The 26,495-nt window shown below is 54.5% G+C and overlaps 1 protein-coding gene across 3 annotated transcripts; it reads right to left on the minus strand.

The window, feature by feature from the left end:
• Window positions 1–128: 128 nt before the first annotated feature.
• Window positions 129–21,233, minus strand: CERCAM (cerebral endothelial cell adhesion molecule). Of its 3 annotated transcripts, none has more exons than XM_025359702.1 (13): window positions 21,068–21,233; window positions 17,382–17,492; window positions 17,095–17,212; window positions 16,086–16,220; window positions 15,743–15,947; window positions 10,527–10,646; window positions 10,112–10,188; window positions 9,910–10,016; window positions 7,163–7,295; window positions 3,787–3,914; window positions 3,398–3,601; window positions 2,140–2,392; window positions 129–632 (listed from the first exon to the last, which is right to left on the minus strand). In XM_025359702.1, the coding sequence occupies exons 2-12, from the start codon at window positions 17,453–17,455 to the stop codon at window positions 2,140–2,142; spliced, it is 1,554 nt and encodes a 517-aa protein (XP_025215487.1). In that variant the 5' UTR covers window positions 17,456–17,492; window positions 21,068–21,233; the 3' UTR covers window positions 129–632. The 3 variants fall into 3 exon arrangements, with proteins under 3 accessions (XP_025215487.1, XP_025215486.1, XP_025215485.1); XM_025359701.1 differs by lacking the exon at window positions 21,068–21,233 and adding an exon at window positions 19,298–20,131; XM_025359700.1 differs by lacking the exon at window positions 21,068–21,233 and adding an exon at window positions 19,298–19,442 and having other exon boundaries at window positions 17,095–17,492.
• Between the last annotated feature and the right edge of the window lie 5,262 nt (window positions 21,234–26,495).

The following is a 26,495-nucleotide window of genomic DNA, read 5'->3' on the forward strand; positions in this document are numbered from 1 at the left end:
AGGAGGATCACTTGAGCCCAGGAGGTTGAGGCTGCAGTGAGCTGGGTTTGCGCCACTGCACTTCAGCCTGGGCAATGGAGGGAGACCCTGTGTCTATATATATATACACATACACACATACGTGTATATATATTTAAAGTGCAAATGGCTTTTATTGAGGGCCTACTGTGTGCTGGGCAACAAGTCTGCAAGGGTCGTCCTCTACCTCTCTGTACTTTGCACCGGCCAGGGAGGAGGGTGCTGGGGAGACCTAAACATCAAGCTGGGGGAGGGTGCTGAGGTGGAGGTAGAAGGGGGCAGAGGGGTCCCTCAGCTGAGTCCTTAGGGAGGGAAGGGCGCATGGGGTATGCCCAGCTTGAAACAGAAGGCTGGGGCCCACCAGGCCCTGAATCAGGCCAGGCAGGGTCAAGGGGCCTGGAAGTCCTGTTCCTTTGCGATGAGACCTTTAGGGAATGGGATCCATCTCTGAGTGGTTTCTTCTGATGAAAGACAGGTCCAGAGGGCAGAGTGGCCATGCCCAAGGTGGTGGCCAGGTCTGACTGGATCTGCGGTCCCTGCCAACAACCTCCTCCTCTGCTCTCTGGGCAGTAGTGGCCTGCTCCTGGGCACTCCTTTGCAGTCATCACCCGGACCTGGTGGGACAGGAGGAGCAGGAAGAGAAAGAGAATTAGACAGAATCAGAGAGAGACAGATACCGACAGAGATATAGGAAAACAGAGGCAGAGACAGGCAGAGAGAGGAAGAGCTAGAAAGGGATGCAGAGACAGCAGAAGGTACAATTAGAGACAGACACAGAGGCCAGGCAGAGTGGGTCACGCCTGTAATCCCCAGCACTTTGGGAGACTGAGACAGCCGGATCATTTGAGGTCAGGAGTTGAAGACCAGACTGGCCAACATGGTGAAACCCCGTCTCTACTAAAAATACAAAAGGCCAGGTGTGGTGGCTCACGCCTGTAATCCCAGCACATTGGGAAGCCGAGGCAGGCAGATCACCCGAGGTCAGGAGTTCAAGACCAGCCTGGCTGACATGATGAAACCCTGTCTCTACTAAAAATACAAAATTGCCGGGCGCGGTGGCTCATGCCTGTAATCCCAGAACTTTGGGAGGCCGAGGCGGGCGGATCACAAGGTCAGGAGTTCGAGACCACAGTGAAACCCCGTCTCTACTAAAAATACAAAAAATTAGCCGGGCGCAGTGGCGGGCGCCTGTAGTCCCAGCTACTTGGGAGGCTGAGGCAGGAGAATGGCAGGAACCCGGGAGGCGGAGCTTGCAGTGAGCCGAGATTGCGCCACTGCACTCCAGCCAGGGGAACAGAGCGAGACTCCGTCTCAAAAAAAAAAAAAAAAAAAAAATACAAAATTTAGCTGGGCGTGGTGGCGGGCGCCTGTAGTCCCAGCTACTCGGGAGGCTGAGACAGGAGAATTGATTGAACCCAGGACGCGGGAGGCAGAGGTTGTAGTGAGCTGAGATCATGCCACTGCACTCCAGCCTAGGCGACAGAGCAAGACTCCATCTCAAAATAAGTAAATAAATAAAAATAAAAATACAAAAATTAGCCAGGTCTGGTGGTGGGTGCCTATAATCCCAGTTACTAGGGAGGCTGAGGCAGGAGAATTGCTTGAGCCCGAGAGGTGGAGGTTGCAGTGAGCCAAGATCACACTACTGCACTCCAGCCTGGGCAACAGAGCGAGACTCCGTCTCAAAAAAAAAAAAAAACATGGCCGGGCACAGTGGCTCACACCTGTAATCCCAGCACTTTGGGAGGCTGAGGCGGGTGGATTATGAGGTCAGGAGATCGAGACCATCCTGGCTAACACGGTGAAACCCCGTCTCTACTAAAAATACAAAAAAAAATTAGCCGGGCGTGGTGGCAGGCGCCTGTAGTCCCAGCTACTTGGGAGGCTGAGGCAGGAGAATAGCGTGAACCTGGGAGGCGGAGCTTGGAGTGAGCCGAGATCCGGCCACTGCACTCCAACTTGGGTGACAGAGTGAGACTCCGTCTCAAAAAAAAAAAAAAGGACACAAAGGCAAAGCTAGAGATGCAGAGAGGGAGAGAGAAGGCTGAGAAGGGGGAAAACAACCCCAGATATAGTCATGCCATCAAAGGGAAGAGCAAGCCAAGGTCTATGCATCCTCACCTAGAGCTCATCTCGAGGCTGGGGTTGGAGGCTGTGCCCACTGCTGCCAGCCATGTCCAGGCGAGGGCTGCGCAGGGTCTTTTGGGAGCCACTCCAGCTGATGAGGCGGCCGCTGTCGTCATCCCATGGAGAGGAAGTCTCCGTGTCACTGAGCCACTCGGCGTCCCCGGCATAGTGGGTAGGGGCAGCAAGCAGGGGCCGGGCGGAGAAGGCCACCAGGTCCCTCGGCCAGAAGTGTGCCTTGTACTGCTCGCTGTAAGGTGAGAGGACAGCTCAGGAGGACTGAGGCGGGCCCCTACTCCCCGCTCACACGCCTGCCTGGAGCCAGGCACCTTGCCTGCCCAAAGCACTTCACTCCCCGTCATCTAGTCCTCACAACAGCCCTGAGCAGTGTCACTTCTACTATCTCCATTTTCCAGATGAAGAAACGGAGGCTGAGAACAGCGAAGTCATTTGATTAAAAACTGCATGCAGCCGGGCGTGGTGGCTCATGCCTGTAATCCCAATACTTCGGGAGGCCGATCACCTGAAGTCGGGAGTTCGAGACTAGCCTGACCAACATGGCGAAACCCCATCTCTACCAAAAATACAGTGGCTCACGCCTGTAATCCCAGCACTCAAGTGATCAAGTGGATCACTTGAGGTCAAGGAGTTCGACACCAGCCTGGCCAACATGGAAAAACCCCCGTATCTACTAAAAAATACAAAAAAGTTAGCTGGGTGTGCTGGCGGGCACCTGTAATCCCAGCTACCCAGGAGGCTGAGGCAAGAAAATCACTTGAACCTGGGAGGCGGAGGTTGCAGTGAGCCAAGATCGCGCCACTGCACTCCAGCCTGGGCAACAGAGCAAGATTCCATCTCAAAAATAAATAAATAAATAAATAATAGCAGGATGGGGTGGCATTTGCCTGTAATCCCAGCTACTTGGGAAGCTGAGGCAGGAGAATTGCTTGAACCTGGGAGGCAGAGGGTGCAGTGAGTCCAAATCATGCCACGGTATTCTAGCCCGGGCAACAGAGCAGGACTCCATTTAAAAAAAAAAAAAAAAAAAGCCTGCGTGCGCTGCGCAAAATACACACCGAGATTGTTCTGACTCTAAGGTTAGGCTGAGCCACTCCTTGGTGACCTGGGCCAATGACTTGGCCTTGCCAGTCCCAGTCTCCCCATCTGCCCAGTGAGGGGACTTCCTACTGATTGAGGTGAGTTCCCGGAGGGGACGCCCCTGCCTTGCCATGCCCGGCCCCCGTCAGAGTCTCACTTGGGGTGCTGGTCGAACATGATGGGCAGGAACTCGTCCACAGGCAGCATGCGGCGTAGAGGCTGTGAGGCCAGCAGCTTGCGGGCACCCGCCAGGCTCAGGGCGTAGGCCAGCGTCCAGTAGGAGTACCCGGCCACCACCAGGCCCGGCAGCCCCTCCACGGCTGCCTCCTTCTCAGGGTTCACCTGCTTCCGCCCGAGGTAGCTGAAAGTGACACCAAGGGGCCCAGGACTCTCTTAGGTCCTGGGTATCATGAGACTCCCCCACCCCGCACCCGTTCCTTCAGGGCCAGGCTCTTGGGGGAGGGGCTGGCCAGGGTCCCAAGCAGGAAAAGGCAGACTCCGGAGGCCCACCCCGCCCCCCTGTCCCTGAGGGCGCAGGCTGCCTACATCAGGTCCCATGGCAGTTTTTCTGCCTCCACATCCTCCATCAGCCGCTCCAGCCTCCCCCTGAAGTTGCTCTCAAAGCGCACGTCATCCTCAAACACCAGGACCTGGGACAGGCCCCTCGCAACCACCTGTGATACACGATGGGGTGGGAGATGGCTCTTCAGAGTTCAGCTGTCCCCTCCCTCCACGCTGCAGCCCACAGCCTCTCCCTGGCCTCGGTTGGCCTGGCCACGTCATGCAGTTGCCCCAAAGCCTGCTGGGGGCCCCACTGCCCGGGACCTGAAATCCCAACCTCACTCTGGCACCTGAGGCTCTCCAGATAGAATCATGATGGTAACCATGGCCCCTGCCACATTCCCTGAGTGCTACTGTACCCCAGGGCTGTGCCACTGCGTATCTCCAGGGGCCCTCAGGAGGCAGGAAATGATGATCCTCAACTGCAGGAGGGAGGAGGACACGCAGAAATGGGAGACTGCCTGTCCAAGGACACACAGCCAGGAGGTGGCGGAGCTGGGATACGAACCCGCATCTGCTGAATACCAGGGCCCAGATGGCCACTTTGGCCTTCTGCAATTTTCTTTTCTTTTTTTTCTTTCTTTCTTTCTTTTCTTTTCTTTTCTTTTCTTTTTTTTTTTTTTTTTTGAGACAAAGCTTCACTCTTGTTGCCCAGACTGGAGTGAAATGGCCTCCCAAGTCAGGGGGCTGCATGGAAGAGGAGCAGGAATGGTGGAGGCCAAGGCAGCCATGGCCAAGGCCAGGAGCCATCTCCCCTCCCACCCCTCCAGCTGCCTGAGTGCAGGCATGACAGACAGGGGCTGGGCCCAGAAGCCCGACCCTCTGGGGGCTGGGGAGAGGCTTGCAGTTCCCACCAGAAGATGGTCTCGGCTCACTGCAACCTCCGCCTCCCGGGTTCAAGTGATTCTCCTGCCTCAGCCTCCCAAGCAGCTGGGATTACAGGTGCCCGCCACCACACCGGGCTAATTTGTGTATTTTTAGTAGAGACAAGGTTTCACCATGTTGGCCAGACTGGTCTTGAACTCCTGACCTCGTGATCTGCCCGCCTCAGCCTCCCAAAGTGCTGGGATTACAAGCATGAGTCACCGCACCTGGCCTGGCCTCCTGCTATTTTCTTTCTTTCTTTTTTTTTTTTTGAGGTGGAGTTTCGCTCTTGCTCAGGCTGGAGTAAAGTGGCATGATGACTCACTGCAACCTCCACCTCCCCCGTTCAAGCAATTCTCCTGCCTCAGCCTCCCGAGTAGCTGGGTGGGATTCTAGGCATCTGCTACCATGCCCGGCTAATTTTTATATTTTTAGTAGAGACGGGGTTTCACCATGTTGACCAGGCTGGTCTCGAACTCTTGACCTCAGGCGATCCACCCACCTCGGCCTCCCAAAGTGCTGGGATTACAGGCGTGAGCCACTGCGCCCGGCCTCTCCTGCTATTTTCTAAAGGAAGCTGGGCTGGGTGGGGATTGGGAAGACCCCAGCCCCGAATATCCCAAATAAAAAGTACTTTCGATAACTTTTGGAAAAGTTACTTCAGAATAACTTTCGGAAAACTACTTTTGATAACTTCTGTGAAAAGAAAAGGAAATCAGCTCAGAAATTAGTGAAGCCGGGAGCGCTGGCTCATGCCTATAATCCCAGCACTTTTGGAGGCTGAGGTGGGTGGAATCACTTGAGCTCAGGAGTTCGAGACCAGCCGCCTAGCCAACATGGCGAAACCTTGTCTCTACAAAAAATACAAAATTTAGCTGGGTGTGGTGGTGCGCGCCTGTAGTTTCAGATACTTGGGGGGCTAAGGTGGGATAATTGTTTGAGCCCAGGAGGTCCGGGCTGTGGTGAGCCACTGCACTCCTGCCTGGGTGCCAGAACAAGACCCTGTCTCAAAAAAAAAGTAGTGGGCCGGGCGCGGTGGCTCAAGCCTGTAATCCCAGCACTTTGGGAGGCCGAGACGGGCGGATCACGAGGTCAGGAGATCGAGACCATCCTGGCGAACACGGTGAAACCCCGTCTCTACTAAAAAAAATACAAAAAACTAGCCGGGCGAGGCGGCGGGCGCCTGTAGTCCCAGCTACTCGGGAGGCTGAGGCAGGAGAATGGCGTAAACCCGGGGGGCGGAGCTTGCAGTGAGCTGAGATCCGGCCACTGCACTCCAGCCCGGGCGACAGAGCCAGACTCTGTCTCAAAAAAAAAAAAAAAAAAAAAAAAAANCTATCTCTCAAATTTATTGTTAAGTATTAAATATAAAGGATCTGGATTTGTGATAAAGTGTGGCCTGGGAACCAGCAGGTAGCAGTTGCTAAAACCTTGTAAAAAAAAAAAAAAAAAAAAAAAAAAAAAAAAAAAAGTAGTGAACCATGTTCTGAGATGGTAAAAAAGTCAACATAGGTTGAGCGTGGTGGCTCATGCCTGTAATCCCAGCACTTTGGGAGGCCAAGACGGGCAGATCACCTGAGATTAGAAGTTAGCTGGGCGTGGTGGCAGGTGCCTGTGATCCCAGCTACTCAGGAGGCTGAGGCAGGAGAATCGCTTGAACCCAGGAGGTAGTGGTTGCAGTGAGCCAAGACTGCACCACTGCATTCCAGCCTGGGCGACAGAGCAATACTCCAGCTCAGGAAAAAAAAAAAAAAAAAAAACACCCCATAATGCTCACATACACATGCACATATATTTGGCTATAGCAGAGAATAAAAACAAGGAATCCATGTCCCATCTCCTGGAGGGGCTGCCCTTGGAGGGCTTAGTTCCCCTGTTCTCTCCGGCCATGTCCAGCAACCTCTCCTCTGCGCTCACACTCCCAGCCCCTGGGCTGAGGCTTCCTGGCCAAGTACTGAGCACATGCTGAGTCCCAGGCTTCCTTCTTTCTGCTCCTAAACACCTTCCTGCCTCAGGACCTTGGCACCCCCTGTTCTCCTCTGCCTAGAAGGCCTTTCTCCCTGCCCCTCAATGGCGACACCGACTCTGACCTCTCCCACACCAGGTGCCTTTTAAAGTGGCCCACACCTCTCCCCTCCACTGCAAGCTTGGTTTTCTTGATTTTTTTCTTGGTTTCAGTAACCCCCCTCTGGTCCCTGAGCCCCAGGGGGATCCCTGTTTTGGAGGAAGGAGCAGACATGCATTGTTCCTGTCCTCCTGTGTGTTCTCAGAGCAGAATATCTCCTAGCACACAGTAGGTGCTTAAGAGAGACTGCAGAATGCAAACGGGTACCGCTTAGCGGTGCCCACTGGGGTGCTGAACACAGAGGAGACTGAAAGCTGCTGGCCAGGTTTTGATGCATATCTTCATTCATGCACTCGTTCACAGAGCAGTGAATAGAACAAACTGGCCCCGTTCTCCCCGAAGGCCGTGGGTGGAGGAAGCAGGCGCCCTCACCTCTTCCCAGATGGAGTAATGGCTGAGGAAGCAGCCCACCTCGCCCTTGGTCAGGGTGCGTCCTGAGTAGGGGTCCTGGTAGCCCGGGAGCAGGTCTACGCCGAGGCTCCTGATGGCACTGCTGTTGAGCATCCTGAGGGACACAGGTGTGATGGGTGAGGGGTGCCTGCCAGAGACCCCTCCAGAGGGGCCAGGCCTGTGCATGGTGGGGACGGTCACACTGGAGTCGGGTTTGAAGAAGGTTTCTGCCTTGTAACTCTTTTGTGTGACCTGAAGCTGTCAAGGGACTGGACCTGGGGAACTGGAGCCACTGTTGCCCAGGCTGGACTGCAGTGGCACCATCTCAGTTCACTGCAACCTCTACCTCCCAGGTTCAAGCAATTCTCCTGCCTCAGCCTCACAAGTAGCTGAGATTACAGGCACACACCACCACACCCGGCTAATTTTTTTTTTTTTTTTTTTTTTTTTTTTTTTTTAGTAGAGACGGGATTTTACCATGTTGGCTAGGCTGGTCTCGAACTCCTGACTTCAGGTGATCTGCCCGCCTCAATCTCCCAAAGTGCTAGGATTACAGGCGTCAGCCACCACGCCCGGCCACCTCAGGAGTTCTGAGAGAATAACTATTAGGACGTGTCCTAATATGATAGGATAGGGGTTACCCTTGAGGAAAGGGTGGGATGGTAGGGGGCTGCCTGAGCGGGAGGCACTCTAAAGAATGTGGGAACATGAGAGATACTTCTTGGGCAGAGGCCCAAGCAAAGGATGGATAGCCTATGGTCAAGAGACCTCGGGGGACATGGTGTCTCACACCTGTAATCCCAGTGCTTTGGGAGGCCAAAGTGGGAGGATTGCTTGAAGCCAGGAGTTCAAGACCAGCCTGAGCAACAGAGAGAAACCCCATCTCTCCAAAAAAAAAAGTTTTTTTGAGACAGACTCTCACTGTTGTCGGCCCAGGCTGGAGTGCAACGGCACGATCTTGGCTCACTGCAACCTCTGTCTGCCTCCCGGGTTCCAGCAATTCTCCTGACTCAGTCTCCTGAGTAGCTGAGATTACAGGCGCCCACCACCACGCCCAGCTAATTTTTGCATTTTTAGTAGAGAGAGAAAAAAATATTTTTTGAGAGAGTCTCGCTCTGTTGCCCAGGCTGGAGTGTAGTCATGTGATCTCGGCTCACTGCAAGCTCCGCCACCCGGGTTCACGCCATTCTCCAGCCTCAGCCTCCTGAGTAGCAGGGACTACAGGCGCCAGCCACTATGCCTGGCTAACTTTTTGTATTTTTTTTTTTTTTTTTTTTGAGACGGAGTCTCGCTCTGTCGCCCAAGCTGGAGTGCAGTGGCCGGATCTCAGCTCACTGCAAGCTCCGCCGCCCGAGTTTACGCCATTCTCCTGCCTCAGCCTCCCGAGTAGCTGGGACTACAGGCGCCTGCCACCTCGCCCGGCTAGTTTTTTGTATTTTTTAGTAGAGACGGGGTTTCACCGTGTTAGCCAGGATGGTCTTGATCTCCTGACCTCGTGATCCGCCCGTCTCGGCCTCCCAAAGTGCTGGGATTACAGGCTTGAGCCACCGCGCCCGGCCACTTTTTGTATTTTTAGTAGAGACGGGGTTTCACCATGTTAGCAAGGATGGTCTCGATCTCCTGACCTCACGATCCACCCTCCTCGGCCTCCCAAAGTGCTGGGATCACAGGTGTGAGCCACCGTGCCCGGCGCTGCCAAAAAGTTTTTTTAATTAGCTGGGCATGGTGGTGCATGCCTGTAGTCCCAGTTACTCAAGAGGGTGAGGCAGGAGGGTCACTTGAGGCCAGGAGTTCAAGACCAGCCTAGGCAACAGAGTGAGACCCTGTCTCTATGAAAAAAAATTTTTTTTTTTAGCTAGGTGTGGTGATGCAAGCCTGTAATCACAGCTACTCAGATGGCTGATGGAGGAGAATCACTTAAAACCCGGGAGGCGGATGTTGCAGTGAGCCGAGATTGCGCCACCGCACTCCAGCCTCAAAAAAAAAAAAATTATTTTTAATTAGCTGGGTGTGATGGTGCACGCCTATAGTCCAGTTATTCAGAGGCTGAGGCAGGAGGATTGCTTGAACCCAGGAGTTTAAGGCTTCAGTGAGCCATGTTTGTGGCACTGCACTGCGCCCGGGTAACAGACGGAGACGCTGTCTCTAAAAAAAAAAAACAGAGCTGAGCACTTGAAGCAAATAGCAGCAGACGACATATGGGGCCACAGGACCCCTGGTGGCTGGAGGAGCCTGGCCTCTGGATTCCCCAGGGGAACATGGCTGGCCTTTCCCGATCTCCGCCCACCAGGAACTCAAGTCCGGGATGGAGAGTAATAATACTGAAAATACCTAACCTTTGGAAACTTACTATGTGCCCAGCCCTGGCTAACTTCACTAAACCCACAAAACCCTAAGAGAAGGGCACAGTTATCTGCTATTTATACAAAAGGGCTGAGAGATGGGGGTAGCTGGCTGGAGGTCACACATTCAATAGCTGGTAGAGCTGGAACCCAGGCTGTGGAGCCTCAGCCACTGTGCTCGCCTCCTCTGGTGAGCAGCGGGAGGGTGGCTTCTCCCACGTGTGTCTGCTCTGAAACTCCCTGACCGAGTATTACTCAGACCCTATTTGGATACTTCCTGGGACAAGAAACTCATTCAACCTGTCTGCTTTTCCCAGTCCTAGGGGGCTTGGAGATGGACCACATTGCTCCCCCAAGAGCTCAGGGCCCCATCCCAGGCAGCCTCACCGGCCGTCCACAGCGTCCACCACCCGCCCAGAGATCTCCATCTCCCAGAGCGAGGCGAGCATGCGTTCTCGACGGTCAGGCCTGCGAGCCAGGCTGATGACAAAGACCTGGAGGAGGCAGGGGGTGGGTGGTAAGTGCAGGGGAGAGGGAGGGGAGGGCCCATTCACCTCCTAACAGCGAGCCCACAGGCTCGGGGACTTACCTCATCAAACCCTATCTTGCTGGGCCTCTTGGAGGGCCGAGTCACATGAGCTGAGGCCTGCATGGGGGGGCCGTCCACTGCAAAGGGAAGTAGACCCCAAGCATGAGTCCCTACTGACTCCTGTTAGCAGTCACCCTGAAGTCCTAGCCCCCAGCCTCATTCCTGCCCCCAGCCCGGCAGAACACCCCACAGGCTGGGACCTCAGAGATCACAAGATCCACCTGTCCCCATTGTAGGGATGTGAGACTGAGGCCCAACAGGGAAAGGGACTTTCTCAGAGTCATGGAACGACTCAGGGGTAAGGCTGGAACCCCAAGGCCAATGCCCGCTCCAGTACAGGGCCTAAGGAAAGGGGCATCATGGGGAGGCAGGAAGCCCTGGCAGCAGGCGGGTGGAACAGTTCCCCAGCCCTCACCTAGTGCTTCTAAGATCAGGTGGATGAAGTTGTCCCTCTCGTCTTCCAGCCCCTGGTGGGATTTCACGGGCACATTGATGTACCCATAACGGTGCTCATTGCACACGTGGACTGCGACCCCTGCAGAGACAGGTTGAGTGAGAGCTACAGTGGAGTGGGGGGGCTCTCAGAACCCAGCTGAGAGGTCCTAGGCCCAGCAATGCCAGTTACCCGTATCGGTCTTCTCTGGGACTCAGTTTCCCCACCTGTAGGACCAGAGGGAGAAAGGGCTTGGCTCACACAATATCTAAGGGGTCATTCTGCTGAGATGGTTCATTCATTCAATATACCTGTCCAGGGCACCCACTGGAAGTCAGGGTTACGGCAGTGAGCAAGACTGAGTCCCTGCCCTCAGGGTATCAAGGTGAGGCAGGAGCAGGCAAACTCCCACCCACCACAGCCACAGGATGGCAGTGAGCCCCACTGCTCTGTTCTCTAAATCCCCCCATCTCTCCCGATCCCCACCACCCCACCTAGATCCAAGGGCCATCACCTTTTCCCCAGACCCCTCCACTTCACCCCACACCCTCTGGGGCTCCCTTCCACAGTATCTTTCACCTGGCAGCCAGAGTGGCCTTCCCCGGGCTTCAATATTTGTCACTTTTTTTTTTTTTTTTGAGACGGAGTGTCGCTCTGTCGCCCAGGCTGCAGTGCAGTGGCTCATTGCAAGCTACGCCTCCCAGGTTTACGTCATTCTCCTGCGTCAGCCTCCCTAGTGGTTGGGACTACAGGCACCCGCCACCACGCCCAGCTAATTTTTTGTATTTTTAGTAGAGACGGGGTTTCACCATGTTAGCCAGGATAGTCTCGATCTCCTGACCTAGTGATCTGCCCGCCTCGGTGTGATCTTGGCTTATTACAACCTCTGTCTCCCGGGTTCGAGTGATTCTCCTGCCTCAGCCTCCTGAGTAGCTGTGAATACAGGTGTGCACCACCACACCTGGCTAATTTTTGTATTTTCAGTAGAGATGGGGTTTCACTATGTTGGCCAGGATGGTCTCGAAATCCTGGCCTGAAGTGATCCACCGCCCCCCTAGGCCACCCAAACTGTTGGGATTACAGATGTGAGCCACTGCACCTGGCCAATATTTGTTACCTTTATTATAACTATCCTCAGGGGCAGGCACACGGTGCCAATTAAAAAGCTAACCCAGGCGGGGCACAGTAGCTCACGCCTGTAATCCCAGCACTTTTGGAGGCCCAGGCAGGCAGATCACTTGAGGTCAGGAGTTCAAGACCAGCTTGGCCAACATGGTGAAACTCCATCTCTACTAAAAATACTAAAATTAGCTGGGTGTGGTGGTGGCTGCCCGTAATCCCAGCTACTTGGGAGGCTGAGGCAGGAGAATCACTTGAACCTCGGAGGCAAAGGTTGCAGTGAGCCAAAGTCACACCACTGCACTCCAGCCTGGGTGACAGAGCAAGACTCTGTCTCAAAAGCAAACAAACAAACAAAAAACAAATGAAAGCTGACGCTATTCCCAGCATCGAGCACAGAGCTTGGCCCAGAGCAGGGATATAATAGCTGGCTGTTAGAGACTGAATTCCTTCAAATCATTGACCGATTAACAAGGGCTGTCGCTTGAAAAATAACAGAATGCTTCTGTTTTCGCTTGTGTTTTCCCCTCCAATTGTTTCACCTTCACTCACTTTTTCCACTTGATAAGATTTCTTCTTGCATGTCTGCACACTGCAGATTTCTCCAGCACAAAACAAAGAATCACAACACCCTCCTTACCGGCTGCCACTAATTACTTAATTAAATCGTCACCTCTAATTTACCCTGACCACCTGCAAAGTTCTTCTCCGTGCACCAGATAGTCTTCAAGGTCAGAATTACACATTCTCTGCAGCCTTCTCAAGAGCTTCACTCCAACATGAGTGTCTCCACTCCTCCCTCTCATCCACAGGACGGGATTTTTTTTTTTTTTTTTTTTTTTGAGACGGAGTCTCGCTCTGTCACCCAGGCTGGAGTGTAGTGGCGCGATCTCGGCTCACTGTAAGCTCTGCCTCCCACGTTCATGCCGTTCTCCTGCCTCAGCCTCCCAAGTAGCTGGGACTATAGGCACCCACCACCATGCTCGGCAAATTTTTTGTATTTTTTGTTTGTTTTTGTTTTTTTTTTTTTGAGACGGAGTCTCGCTCTGTCGCCCAGGCTGGAGTGCAGTGGCCGGATCTCAGCTCACTGCAAGCTCCGCCTCCCGGGTTCACGCCGTTCTCCGGCCTCAGCCTCCCGAGTAGCTGGGACTACAGGCGCCCGCCACCTCGCCCGGCTAGTTTTTTGTATTTCTTAATAGAGACGGGGTTTCACCGTGTTAGCCAGGATGGTCTCGATCTCCTGACCTCGTGATCCGCCCGTCTCGGCCTCCCAAAGTGCTGGGATTACAGGCTTGAGCCACCGCGCCCGGCCATTTTTTGTATTTTTAATAGATACCGGGTTTCACTGTGTTAGCCAGGATGGTCTCCCTCTCTTGACCTCGTGATCCACCTGCTTTGGCCTCCCAAAGTGCTGAGATTACAGGCATGAGCCACCGCACCCGGCCAGGATTGGATTTATTCCATTCACACCCAAACACTTTCTCTTTTTTTTTTTTTTTTTTTTTGAGGCAGGGTCTCATCCTGTGTTGCCCAAGGTGGAGTACAGTGGCATGATCACAGCTTACTTCAGTCTCAACCTCCTGGGCTCAAGCGATCCTCCTGCCTCAGCCTCCCAAGAAGCTGGGACTACAGATGTGGGCCAACACACCAGGTTAATTTTTAAATTTTCCTGTAGAGATGGGGTCTCGCAGCCAGGGGTGGTGGCTCACACCTGTAATCGTAGCACTTTGGGAGCTGAGGGGGCAGATCACCTGAGCCCAGGAGTTCAAGACCAGCCTGAGCAACACGGCAAAACCCCATCTCTATGAAAAATACAATAATTAGCTAGGCATGGTAGTGTGCACCTGTGGTCCCAGCTACTCGGGAAGCTGAGGTGGGGAGGTCAACACTGCAGTGAGCTGAGATTGTGCCACTGCACTCCAGCCTGGGCCATAGAGCAAGACTCCATCTCAAAAAAAAAAAAAAACGCTGGGTTGGGCTCGGTGGCCCACGCCTGTAATCCCAGCACTTTGGGAGGCTGAGGCAGGCAGATCACCTGAGTTCGGGAGTTCGAGAACAGCCTGACCAACACGGAGAAACCCCGTCTCTACTGAAAACACAAAATTACCCAGGCGTGGTGGTGCATGCCTGTAATCCCAGCTACTTGGGAGGCTGAGGCAGGAGAATTGCTTGAACCCAGAAGACAGAGGTTGCAGTGAGCCAAGATCATGCCATTGCACTCCAGCCTGGGCAACAAGAGCAAAACTCCATCTCAAAAAAAAAAAAAAAGGCAGAAAAGTGATGAGGTCTTGCTATATTGTCCAGGCTGGTCTCGAACTCCTGAGCTCAAGTGATTTCCCCTCTAGCCTCAGCTTCCCAAGACTTTGAAATTAAGGTCTGAGTCACCTTGCCTGGCCATACCCAAACTCTTTTTTTTTTTTTGAGACGGAGTCTCGCTCTGTCGCCCAGGCTGGAGTGCAGTGGCCGGATCTCTGCTCACTGCAAGCTCCGCCTCCCGGGTTTACGCCATTCTCCTGCCTCAGCCTCCCGAGTAGCTGGGACTACAGGCGCCCACCACCTCGCCCGGCTAGTTTTTTGTATTTTTTAGTAGAGAGGGGGTTTCACCGTGTTAGCCAGGATGGTCTCAATCCCCTGACCTCGTGATCCGCCCGTCTCGGCCTCCCAAAGTGCTGGGATTACAGGCTTGAGCCACCGCGCCCGGCCCCAAACTCTTTTTAGTAACTTTCATCTTAAAAGTAACTACTAGCCGGGCACGGTGGCTCATGTCTGTAATCCCAGTACTTTGGGAGGCCGAGTCGGGTGGATCACAAGGTCAGGAGTTCGAGACCAGCCTGGCTAACATGGTGGTCAGGCGCAGTGGCTCAAGCCTGTAATCCCAGCACTTTGGGAGGCCAAGGGGGGCGGATCACGAGGTCAGGAGGTCAAGACCATCCTGGCTAACACGGTGAAACCCCGTCTCTACTAAAAAATACAAAAAACTAGCCAGGCAAGGTGGCGGGCGCCTGTAGTCCCAGCTACTCGGGAGGCTGAGGCAGAATGGCATGAACCCGGGAGGCGGAGCTTGCAGTGAGCTGAGATCCGGCCACTGCACTCCAGCCTGGGTGACAGAGCGAGACTCCATCTCAAAAAAAAAAAAAAAGAAAAGAAACCCCCTGTCTTTACTAAAAATAAAAATAAAAAAAATTAGCCGGGCATGGTGGCACACACCTGTAGTCCTAGCTACTCAGGAGGCTGAGGCAGGAGAATACCTTGAACCTGGGAGGTGGAGGTTGCAGTGAGCCGAGATCGCGCCACTGCACTCTAGCTTGGGCGACAGAGCAGGACTCCATCTTAAAAAAAAAAGGAGGCCAGGCATGGTGGCTCAAGCCTGTAATCCCAGCACTTTGGGAGGCTGAGACGGGTGGGTCACGAGGTCAGGAGATCGAGACTATCCTGGCTAACACGGTGAAACCCCGTCTCTACTAAAAAAATACAAAAAACTAGCCGGGCAAGGTGGCGGGCGCCTGTAGTCCCAGCTACTCGGGAGGCTGAGGCAGGAGAATGGTGTGAACTCGGGAGGCGGAGCTTTCAGTGAGCTGAGATCCGACCACTGCACTCCAGCCTGGGCGACAGAGTGAGACTCCGTCTCAAAAAAAAAAAAAAAAGAAAAAAGAAAAAAAGTAACTACTGGCTGAGTAGTTACTGAGATCACACCTGTAATCCCAGCACTTTGGGAGGCCGGGGTGGCCTGATCACCTGAGCTCAGGAGCTTGAGACCAGCCTGGCCAACATGGCGAAAACCCATCTCTGCTAAAAACACAAAAATTAGTTGGGTGTGGTGGCGGGTGCCTGTAATCCCAGCTACTCGGGAAGCTGAAGCAGGAAATCATTTGAACCCAGGAGGCAGAGTTTGCAGTAAGCCAAGATCACACCAAAAAAAAAAGAGAGAGAGAGAGAGAAGAAAACTCATAACCCAAAGCTGTAAGTCAAGAGTTAACAGGATGAAATGCAGGGTAGAGAAAGGCATGGTAAGCAGCCAGAATAGCATGTGCAAAGGCGCAGAGGCATCCAAGGAATGTTCAAGGAGGGCTGGTCCTCACCAGCAGCCTGGCAGGCATAGGCGAAGACAATGATGTCATCGAAAGGCCAAGTGTAGTTGGGATGTGGGGGGTAGAAGGCAAGCTGGTCTGCCCCTTCAGCCCGCAGGGATACCAGGAAGGTGGAGTGGACCATGGGGACACGGAAGCAGCCCCGGCGCTGGCGGTTCTTGGTGGGGAAGTACTCGGCTGTGCGGCGGTAGTAGCCCTGGGGAAAGGGGATGCTTTGGGCTGTAAGAGGGCTCCCCTGCCCCTGCCCACAGACCCCAAGGCCTTCAGGCTCTCTGCTCTCCACGTCCCTCCTTCCAGGACCTCAGTCCACCCAAGGCCCCCATCCTGGCCTCACCTGGGGGGTGATCCCACACCAGAAGTTGGAGTAGTAGGTCTGGGAGTCCAGCATTGGGGCCACCACTGGAAGCCCCTGCCCCATGAGAAGCCGCAGAGTCTGGTTGTTGGTCAGAATGTTGTCTGTGTCTGCAAACTTTGGGGAGGGGATGTCACAGGCTCCAGCCCTGCCAGGGCTGCAGCCCCCCAAAGAATTCACTAAGTGGTCCTGCCAGAGACCCAGCGTGGCTCCTAGGATCCAGTGGGAATACTCTTACAGAGGTCTAACTCACTCAGTAGATCCCTTTCTGGACCAAGGCTCTAGTCTGGGGCACTGACTCAGGGATTCGGTCCCGAGATTATACCTGAGTTTGCTGATCTAAGACCTTTATCTGGGATCTGGCTGAGAAAACGGGTCCAAACACCTACTCTGAGCTCTAGTTCAGAGATCCAGGCTCAGTTTATAACCTGGGCTCCAGCCCAGTAATCGAGGCTTAGTATATAGTATATACAATGGGATCTATCTGAGGGGTCCAGGCTTAGTACCTAGTCTGAGCTTTTAACATAGGGATCCAATCTGAACATCTGGTCTGGGCTCTGGCCCAGATAGCCTGCTGAAGGACCCAGACTTCCAGTGGGTCAGTCACACCCAGATTTTTCTTTTTTTTTTTTTTTTTGAGACTGAGTTTCACTCTTGTCACCCAGGCTGGGGTGCAGTGGTGTGATTTCAGCTCAGTGCAACCTCCGCCTCCCAGGTTCATGCGATTCTCATGCCTCAGTCTCCTGAGTAGCTGGGATTACAGGCACCTGCCACCATACCCAGCTAATTATTGTATTTTTAGTAGAGACGGGGTATCACCATGTTAGCCAGGTTGGTCTCGAACTCCTGACCTCAGATGATCCACCTGCCTTGGCCTCCCAAAGTGCTAAGATTATAGGCGTGAGCCACTGCGCCCAGCCTATACCCAGATTTCTATCAGGGACAGATACTACCACCTTTCAGAAGCCCAATTCTAGCCAGACTTCCTTACCAGGATATAGTCAGCCCCCCAGTCCCTGGCAAAGGTGAGGGCTTCCTGCTTCAGCTCCATCAGAAACTGGTGCCTTTCTTTGGTCCAGTGCTTGGGACCCTCTTCATCTGGGTAGAACCTGAGGGGGTAGAGAGGTGAGATGTTCCCATGGGGTACATGCCCCTCCCTCTCTGCAAGGCAGTGGACAGAGCCCTGGCTTGGAGGCTGCGGCTCTGGGCTGTCCCTTTTCCTCTCTGGACTGCAGCTGTTCTCCATCTTCCCCAGTACCCTTCCCCTCAGATCACCACCTGGGCTCCCCCTCGGGCCTCCAGACCACAGCGGCATAGTCATCGCCCACAGCTGCCAGCCACTCCTGCAGCATCTCTGTGGTGTTGTCCACATTGTGGTCCGTGGCACACCTGGGGACGGGAAGAAAAAAGGCTGAGGGGGCACAGCCACAGAAGGATTGAACCCCAAAGCAGCCTTGACCCCGAAGCACCAACGCCTTTGAGGCCGGGCTCTCCTTGGAACAGTGAAGGGTAGGCATGTTACAGCAGATGGGCTGGAGGCAGCACAGCCAGGTCCCCATCACAGTTCTGTGACCTGCTGTGTGACCTCAGGCAAGTCCCATCTTTCTCTGGGCTTCACGTCCTCCCTCTATAACTTAAGCTTTCTTGCCTATGTCATGGACCAAGAGAAGAGAAGACGAAAGTATATATGTGTGTGTGTGTATTTTTTTTTTTTTTTTTGAGACATAATCTTGCTCTGTCGCCCAGGCTGCAGTGCAGTGGTGTGATCTCGACTCACTGCAACCTCCATCTCCTGGGTTCAAGTGATTCTCCTGCCTCAGCCTCTCAAGTACCTGGGATTACAGGCACGCGCCACCATACCCGGCTAATTTTTGTGCGTTTAGTAGAGACGGGGTTTCACCATGTTGGCCAGGCTGGTCTTGAACTCCTCACCTCAGGTGATCTGCCCACTTCAGCCTCCCAAAGTGCTGAAATTACAGGCGTGAGCCACGTTGCCTGGTCAATGAATGCATTTTGAAAGATGAAAAGTACCTCGACTTTAAGGATCCCACCTGCCACATTCCCTGGTAACCTTCATTAGGTGGGCAGATACTTACCTGTGTGACCTGTGGCTGTGTGACCACAGGCCAGCCCCTGTCCCTCTCTGAATAGGGACTAGACAGAAGAGCTGCTGCTTTCCTCCACCCCCAGGTTGTAATAAGGACCAAACTATGCTCTGCGAGTCCCTGAGAATGCAGACGGGTCCAAGCTCCGCTGTCATGGAGCACACCCTCCCCTCTCCTGGGGAAGGGGCTCCCATAACAGAGGTGGGGGCTTTAGCCAAGTGCCCAGGTTTTGGGTGATGCTGCCCCTTTAAGCCAATTCCCCAGAAATGAAGACTACGTGTCAAGTCTTACAGGGGTGGGAACTAACAAACTCCCAAACTGTGGTCATTGTGGGCGGCCTCCCCACACCAGGGCTCCACCCCCCCAGCCCAACTGGGGTGTATTGTAAAGGGTGGCTTGTCATTTTTCTCAGTTTACCCCCAACCTCAGCCAAGGACTCCTCCCTGTTCTGGTGTCTACAGACCTGGGGTTGTGGCCTCCGATCCCAGTGCCCTGTGGGCACAGAGATGCCAGAGGGGAGAGGCTCCAGGAAGGGGGACTGCCCTTGGCTGACAGGATCCTGCCCCTCTACCAAGAGAGCTGGCCCAAGCCCAGAGGGAAAGGGAGCCGGTCTGACTCCCCTGCACAGCCCGGAGCCCAGTGCTGATGGCACCCCCCACCTGTGCCCAGGAGCCTCCAGCCTGGCCGATCCCTGCCACGTTGGGCCCCAGGGGACTTCAGAGGTTCCTGTCTGCTTCTCTTCAAATCCAGCCAACCACAGGTCCCACCGGGGTTGAGCTGGGCCCTGAAGGCTGGGGTGAAAAGGGCTGGCTGCGCCCAACCTACACCCAGGGAAGGCCCCAAGAGGAAGGAGTAGGGGACCAGAAGGAGGGGTGGGTGTCTCACGTCGGCCTGTGGCCTCAGAGGTCTCCCAGCAGGGGGTTCAGGGTCCTGTCTGGGGGCTCGGGCTGGCAGGGCCGTCTGTGAGGGGAGGGGCCTGTCTAGGTGGTGTCTGGGCAGGGAGCGAGCAGACAGGGCCGCCGGGGGCGGGGGCCATCTGCGAGGCTGGGGGTTAGGTGCCCACTGGGTGCCAATGCCAGTGTCTCTCACCAGAGGGCCATCCTGGCCCGGGGGTAGTCCAGCCGCTCCAGCGCGCCCAGGTAGTGGGGCAGCGAGTGTTCGGCATTGCGGGCCAGGATGGCAAGGACCACGGCGGGCAGCGGCGACTCTGCAACGCCCGCAGCCTCTAGCCACAGCCCCAGCAGGAGCAGCAGCTGGAGCAGCGGCGCGGCGGGGGCAGCGCGCATGGCGGGCGCTTGGGCGGCTGCGGCGGCCCCCGGGGCTCTCCGGCCAGCCGAGGGGAGGGGGCGGGGCTTGGGGCCCAGGCGGGGCCGAGGCAGACCCGGAGAGGGCGGGGCAGTGCACCCCTAGAGTGGGATTCCCCTCCCCACCCCTGCGCGTGGATGCTCAAGTTTTCTGTCCTTGGCCTGGGGTACCGGACGGCCAGGGCCCGGGGACCCGCGCCAGCCGCGACCCTGGAGCGGCCCCGCCCGGCTGGACCCCGGAGGGGCGACGGGGGAGGGGCCGGAGGATGGGGACGGGGGAGGGGTGCTGGGACGAGTGCCTCGGGGCCGGCCAGGCATCCGAGAACAGTAGGGGCTCATGGAACCCCTGGGCTTTGAACCCCCGGAACCGGATTTCCCGGCCCATAAAGCCGACCCTTAAGACCTGAGCCGCAGACCCCGCGGGGCGGCGCCGGCTCTGCCACCACCTCCCCGGGCTTCCCCGGCTCCCGCCCCCTCCTCCGCCCCGGGCGCCCTCTGGCGGCCCCGGCGCCAACACCGCAGACCAGACGGGCCACGCGTGGGCCGGAGACCCAGTGTGGGGGTCGCAGAGGGAGTCCCCCTGACCTGGGCGCGTCCTCCCGCGGCGGTCCGCTCCATAAGTCCTCTGCGCGTCACCTCCTTGCCTCGGTCGCTAGCGCTCGCATTGCTTCGGCCCTTTAAGAGAGCACAGTCCGGCCGGGCGTGGTAGCTCAAGCCTGTAATCCTAGCACTTTGGGAGGCCGAGGCGACGGGATCACCTGAGATCCGTTCAAGACCAGCCTGGCCAACATGGTGAAAACCCATCTGTACTAAAAATACAAACATTAGCCGGACATGGTGGCGGGTGCCTGTACTCCCAGCTACTTGGGAGGCTGAGGTAGGAGAATCACTTGAACCCGGGAGGCTGAGGTTGCAGTGAGCGGAGATCGCGCCACTGCACTCCAGCCTGGGTGACAGACTCCGTCTCAAAAAGAAAAAAAGAAAAAAAAAAAAAAGGCACAGCCCTCACAGCCCTCTCTTGGTCTGAGTGTAGAACTAGGGCACACCACGCCCTCCCAAGGAGGGGATGTTGGCTCCCCTGGAGCACCACCGGGGTCCTTAGGACCCTGCTAGGAGGGAAAGGACTCTCCAGCCTCTCGGGAGAGAAGCAGAAAAGGGAGAGGCCTGGCGGTACCACAGATGGGATCAAACTGGGTGTCTGTCACCAACCTCAGACAGGTCACTTTCCCTCAGCAGCCTCTCGGTAAAATCGGGCTGATAACACCACCCATCTGGGAGGGCTCGCAGGGATTCCTCGAGAGAATGAATGCACTGGCAACTTTTCCCGCGTGGAGGCTGATACACAGGAAGAGCTCCGCCCTGGGGCTGGGAAGACAGGACTGGAGGAGAGGGAGGCTCCCCGTTCACCCTCCCACCGCTGGGAAGGGCTTCTTTTCTAGGAACACCACGGGGTCTCCCTTCAGCCTTTTCCCAGGCTCAGGGAGGGGAGCTAGGGCTGTGCACACTATCTCCACTGGAAGGGGAGGGCTGGAGGTCCACAGAGGAAGGGACTTACCTAGTGCAGGAGCAGCAGGTGCACACTGAACCCTGGAGTCCTCATCTCTAGCCTAGCTCCAAAACCTCCACCAGGATCGGGTCGCAGCTTCCATTTGAGGCCATTTCTAGGCCAGCGGCCCTGCAATGAGAAGCATCCTGGAGAGATGCCAGATTCCTCCTCCCTTGCACCGCAGTCCCCTGTGGGAAGCCACTCCCAGCCCCAGAAGAGGGATTCCCTTTTTAAAGCAACTTCACCCACCTACTTCACCCACCCCAGAGTCATTCCACAGCCTCTGCCTGTCCTATTCGTCCAAGGGTGCTATGGTCTGAATGTCCCTGACCCCCAAAACTCACATGTTGAAACCTAATGTTAATGTCAGGGTATTAAGAGGCGGGGCGGGCCGGGCGCTGTGGCTCACACCTGTAATCCCAGCACTTTGGGAGGCCAAGGCGGGCGGATCACGAGGTCAGGAGGTCAAGACCATCCTGGCTAACACGGTGAAACCCCGTCTCTACTAAAAAATAGAAAAAATTAGCTGAGCGTGGTGACGGGCGCCTGTAGTCCCAGCTACTCAGGAGGCTGAGGCAGGAGAATGGCGTGAACCCGGGAGGCAGAGCTTGCAGTGAGCCCGGATCGTGCCACTGCAATCCAGCCTGGGCGACAGAGCGAGAGCGAGACTCCGTCTCAAAAAAAAAAAAAAAAAAAAAAAAAAAAAAGAGGTGGGGCCTTTGGGAGTTGATTAGGAGGTGATTGGGTGGGCTCCCTGACATGAATGGGGCTAGTGCCCTTATAAAAGAGGCCTGGGGGCCGGGCGCGGTGGCTCACGCCTGTAATCCCAACACTTTGGGAGGCTGAGGCGGGTGGATCATGAGGTCAAGAGATCAAGTCCATCCTGGGCAACATGGTGAAACCCCATCTTTACTAAAAATACAAAAATTAGCTTGGTGTGATGTCACGCGCCTGTAGTCCCAGCTACTCAGGAGGCTGAGTTGGGAGAATCGTTTGGAGGCAGAGGTTGCAGTGAGCCAAGATCATGCCACTGTACTCCATCCTGGCGACAGAGCAAGACTCTGTCTCAAAAAGAAAAAGAGGCCTGGGGAGCTTGTCCACAACTTCTGCCACAAGAAGACACAGCTAGAAAGCCCCATGTATGAGGAACAGGCGAATCTGCTGACGCCTTGATCTTGGACCTCCCAACCCCTAGAACTATAAGCAATAAATTTCCTTTATTTTTTGGCGGGGGAGGGGCGTGGGTGTGGGGTGTTCAAGCGATTTTCCTGCTTCAGTCTCCCAAGTAGCTGGGATTACAGGCGCACACCACCATGCCCGGCTAATTTTTTGTATTTTTAGTAGAGATGGGTTTTCACTATGTTGGTCAGCCTGGTCTCAAATTCCTGACCTCAGGTGATCCAGCCACCTCAGCCTCCCAAAGTGCTGGGATTACAGGTGTGAGCCACCGCGCCCAGCTGATAAATTTCTGTTGTTTATACATTATGCAGTCTAAGATATGTTGTTATAGCAGTCCAAATGGACTAAGACAGAGGGCTTCCAGATTCTTCCCTGGCCTCAAGTCCTCCTCTTCCCCCCAGTCCTCCCATCCTCCCCAGTAGTCCAGCCTGTCACTAACTTTCTTGCCTCCAGGTTTTCCCATCACACCTGCCTGGAAACCCCAATAGCCATCTTGTTTTGGGGTAGGTTGGGGCTACTGCAAACTCAGGGTCTCTACCCTCAGTTGGGCTCTCACCCAGCCCAAGAATCCTGTTTCTCTGTGTCCCCTGCCCATTCCCCTCAGGGCATTTCAAATGCCTCCAGTCATTGAGGCACAGTGGCTCACGCCTGTAATCCCAGGACTTTGTGAGGCTGAGATGGGCAGATCACTTGAGGCCAGGCGTTCAAGACCAGCCTAGGAAACACGGTGAAACCCTATCTCTATTAAAAATACAAAAAAAAGGGGCCGGGTGCGGTGGCTCACGCCTGTAATCCCAGCACTTTGGGAGGCTGAGGTGGGTGGATCATCTGAGGTCAGGAGCTCAAGACCAGCCTGACCAACATGGAGAAACCCCGTCTCTACTAAAAACACAAAATTAGCCAGGCATGGTGGTGCATGTCTGTAATACCAGCTACTCAGGAGGCTGAGGCAGGAGAATCACTTGAACCCAGGGGGCGAAAGTTGCAATGCGCCGAGATCATGCCATTGCAATCCAGCCTGGGCAACAAGAGCAAAACTCCATCTCAAAAAAAAAAATAATAATAATAATACAAAAATAAATTAGCCAGGTGTAGTGGCACATGCCAGTAACCCCAGCCACTTGGGATTCTGAGGCAGAAGAATCAGCTGAACCTAGGAGGCAGGCATTGCAGTGACCTGAGATCATGCCACTGCATTCCAGCCAGGGTGACAGAGTGAGACTCTGTCTCAAAAAAAAAAAAAAAAAAAAAAAAGCCTCCAGTCTTCTCAATCCCTCATTCCGCCGCCCCTCTCCCCCAGCAAAAATCTCCCTACTACTTTTTGGAGAAAATAGAAGCCATTAGCTGGGAACTCTCATTTCCAGCCTCCAAACCTTCCACCTCTTCCCTCAGCCAGCCTCAGGAGGGGCACCCCTCCTCAACAGAAGGACCCCTGTGAAACCGCCTTTGCAAAATTGTAACTCAGGAAATTATGACAGTGAAACAAATCAGACCTAACTGACTCTATCTTGTTTCTAACCCTTAAGCTGTCCTTGTTCACTCCTGGGCGTAGGCTGAACTAACTTTGGGAAGCAATTCAGTTCATGGTTTGACTCTGAAACAAAATTTATAACAGCCCTTTCCCAAAAGACCCCCCCTTCTTGCCTAGGGTCCAGTCTGCCTTTGCAGGACTAACAAATTAGCTATAAGATTAGAAATTACAGGCCGGGCGCGGTGGCTCAAGCCTGTAATCCCAGCACTTTGGGAGGCCGAGACGGGTGGATCACGAGGTCAGGAGATCGAGACCATCCTGGTGAACATGGTGAAACCCCGTCTCTACTAAAAAATACAAAAAACTAGCCGGGCGAGGTGGCGGCGCCTGTAGTCCCAGCTACTCAGGAGGCTGAGGCAGGAGAATGGCGTGAACCCGGGAGGCGGAGCTTGCAGTGAGCTGAGATCCGGCCACTGCAACTCCAGCCCGGGAGACAGAGCGAGACTCCGTCTCAAAAAAAAAAAAAAAAAAAAAAAAGATTAGAAATTACAATTTAAGGGTCATGCAGCCTTTGGATCCTCCCCAAATTGCTCCTGGGGTAACATCATTATTGTAAAACCTAAAGTCAGTGCTTGAGATATTTTGCAGACCCTGCACTCGATGGATCAGCTGACACCACCCAGACCGGTAATCTGGCCCAACCAGTTCTACCATCGCACCCAGGAACAGAAGACATTAAGAACACCTAACTTCCACCTCCTATGATTCCATCTCCAACCTGACCAGTCAGCATTCCCCACTTCCTGACCTCAAGTGATCTGCTCGCCTTGGCCTCCCAAAGTGCTGGGATTATAGGTGTGAGCCACTGTGCCCAGCCACCCACTCCCTCTTTTTGGAAACCTGACATCTCAGCTTCTCACCTGGACCCAAACTCTTTCTGTCCCAAACGGCACCCCAGTCTTTTCTCCAACTCTGCGCCCTGTCCCGTGCAACTCTGCGCCCTGTCCCTTCTCTAGGGAACAGTACTTCGGCCCATCCAGTCCCTCAGGCTGGAGACCTGGATGTTGCTGATGAAGAGGCCGTCTCCCTCCATCACCGCTCCTGGCCAGGCTGCCTCCTTAGCACCTCCTGCAGGTGGTCAACTCTTCCCTTCTGCACCACCCATTTGCCTGGCTCAGGGTATCAGCATCCCTCAACCTGGCCACTGTATTTCCAGCCCCCATCCCCACCCCATCCTCCCACCACCAGACTCTCTCCCTGGAGACCATTCTGTATGCAGCAGCCCTTTCTTTTATTTTACTTTTTTTTAGCGATAGGGTCTCTTTCTGTGGCCCAGGCTGGAGTGCAGGAGTCTAATCATAGCTCACTGCAGGCATGAACTCCTGGGCTCAAGTGATCCTCCCACATCAGCCTCCTGAATAGCTGGAACTGCATGAGGCTACGGACATGCACCATGGGGTCTCACTGTGTTGCCTGGGCTAGTCTTTTTTTTTTTTTTTTTTTTTGAGACGGAGTCTCACTGTGTCACCCAGGCTGGAGTGCAGTGGCGCGATCTCGGCTCACTGCAAGCTCCGCCTCCCGGGTTTACACCATTCTCCTGCCTCAGCCTCCGAGTAGCTGGGACTACAGGCGCCTGCCACCACGCCCGGCTAGTTTTTTGTATTTTTAGTAGAGACGGGGTTTCACCATGTTAGCCAGGATGGTCTCGATCTCCTGACCTCGTGATCCACCCGCCTCGGCCTCCCAAAGTGCTGGGATTACAGGGTTGAGCCACCGCGCCCGGCCGTCTTTTTTTTTTTTTTTTTTATCCAGACAGAGTCTCGCTCTGTCACCCAGGCTAGAGTACAGTTCACGATCTTCCCTCACTGCAACCTCTGCCTCCCAGGTTGAGGTGATTCTCCTGCCTCAGCCTCCCGAATAGCTGGGATTATAGGTGCGCCACCAAGCCTAGCTAATTTTTGTTATTGTTGTTGTATTTTAGTAGAGATGGGGTTTCATCATGTTGCCTAGGCTGGTCTTGAACTCCTGAGCTCAGGCAGTTCATCCACCTCAGCTTCCCAAAGTGCTGGGATTACAGGTGTGAGCCACTGTGCCCAGCCTAGGCTGGTCTTGAACTCCTGGGCTCAAGTGATCCTCCTGCCTTAGCCTCCCAGTGTTGGGATTACAGGTGTGAGCCACTGTGCCTGGCCTCAGCAGCCCTCCTTTTTTTTTTTTATTGAGATAGAGTCTCACTCTGTCACTCAGGCTGGAGTACAGTAGCATGATCATTGCTCACTGCAGCCTCGAACTCCTGGACTCAAGCCATCCTCCCGCCTCAGCCTCCTGAGTAGCTGGGACTACAGGTGCATGCCTAATATTTATTTATTTACTTATTTTGTAGACCCAACCTTATGCTCCAGCCAAATGGCACAATTTACAGTTTCCAGAATACTCCATGCTTTTGGACCTTCCCACATCCTTTTCTATTTTTTCCCTTGGTCCCGCTGCCTGGACTGGTCTTTACTGGACAGCTTCTACACTCTGGGTCCTATAGTCTCAGCCTAAACTGCCTCCCTCTGCAAAGATTTCCCTGATGCCATGTCTGGGAGACATATCCTACAGGTCATTCTATATGATCCTGTTCATTCAGCAACTATTTCCTGAGTACTTACTATGTGCAGATGCAACGCAAGGGGCTGGGAATACAGAGGTGCACAAAACAGACGCAGTCTCTGTTCCTAGGCTCCTTACATTCTGGTGAGGAGAGACAGATAGGCAACAAGCAAAACAATCAATGAAGAGATAATT

This window comes from Theropithecus gelada, chromosome 15 (assembly GCF_003255815.1).
Source record: "Theropithecus gelada isolate Dixy chromosome 15, Tgel_1.0, whole genome shotgun sequence".
In the NCBI taxonomy this organism is placed as follows: Eukaryota; Metazoa; Chordata; class Mammalia; order Primates; family Cercopithecidae; genus Theropithecus; species Theropithecus gelada.

Coding starts and splice junctions, on each gene's coding strand:
- CERCAM (XM_025359700.1), bottom strand. CDS start 19,373: ATGCCGAACACTCGCTGCCCCACTACCTGGGCGCGCTGGAGCGGCTGG. Junction 10,647..15,742: donor CTATGCCTGCCAGGCTGCTG/GTGAGGACCAGC, acceptor CTGTCTCTGCAG/GGGTCGCAGTCCACGTGTGC. Junction 3,915..7,162: donor ATTACTCCATCTGGGAAGAG/GTGAGGGCGCCT, acceptor CGTGTATCACAG/GTGGTTGCGAGGGGCCTGTC.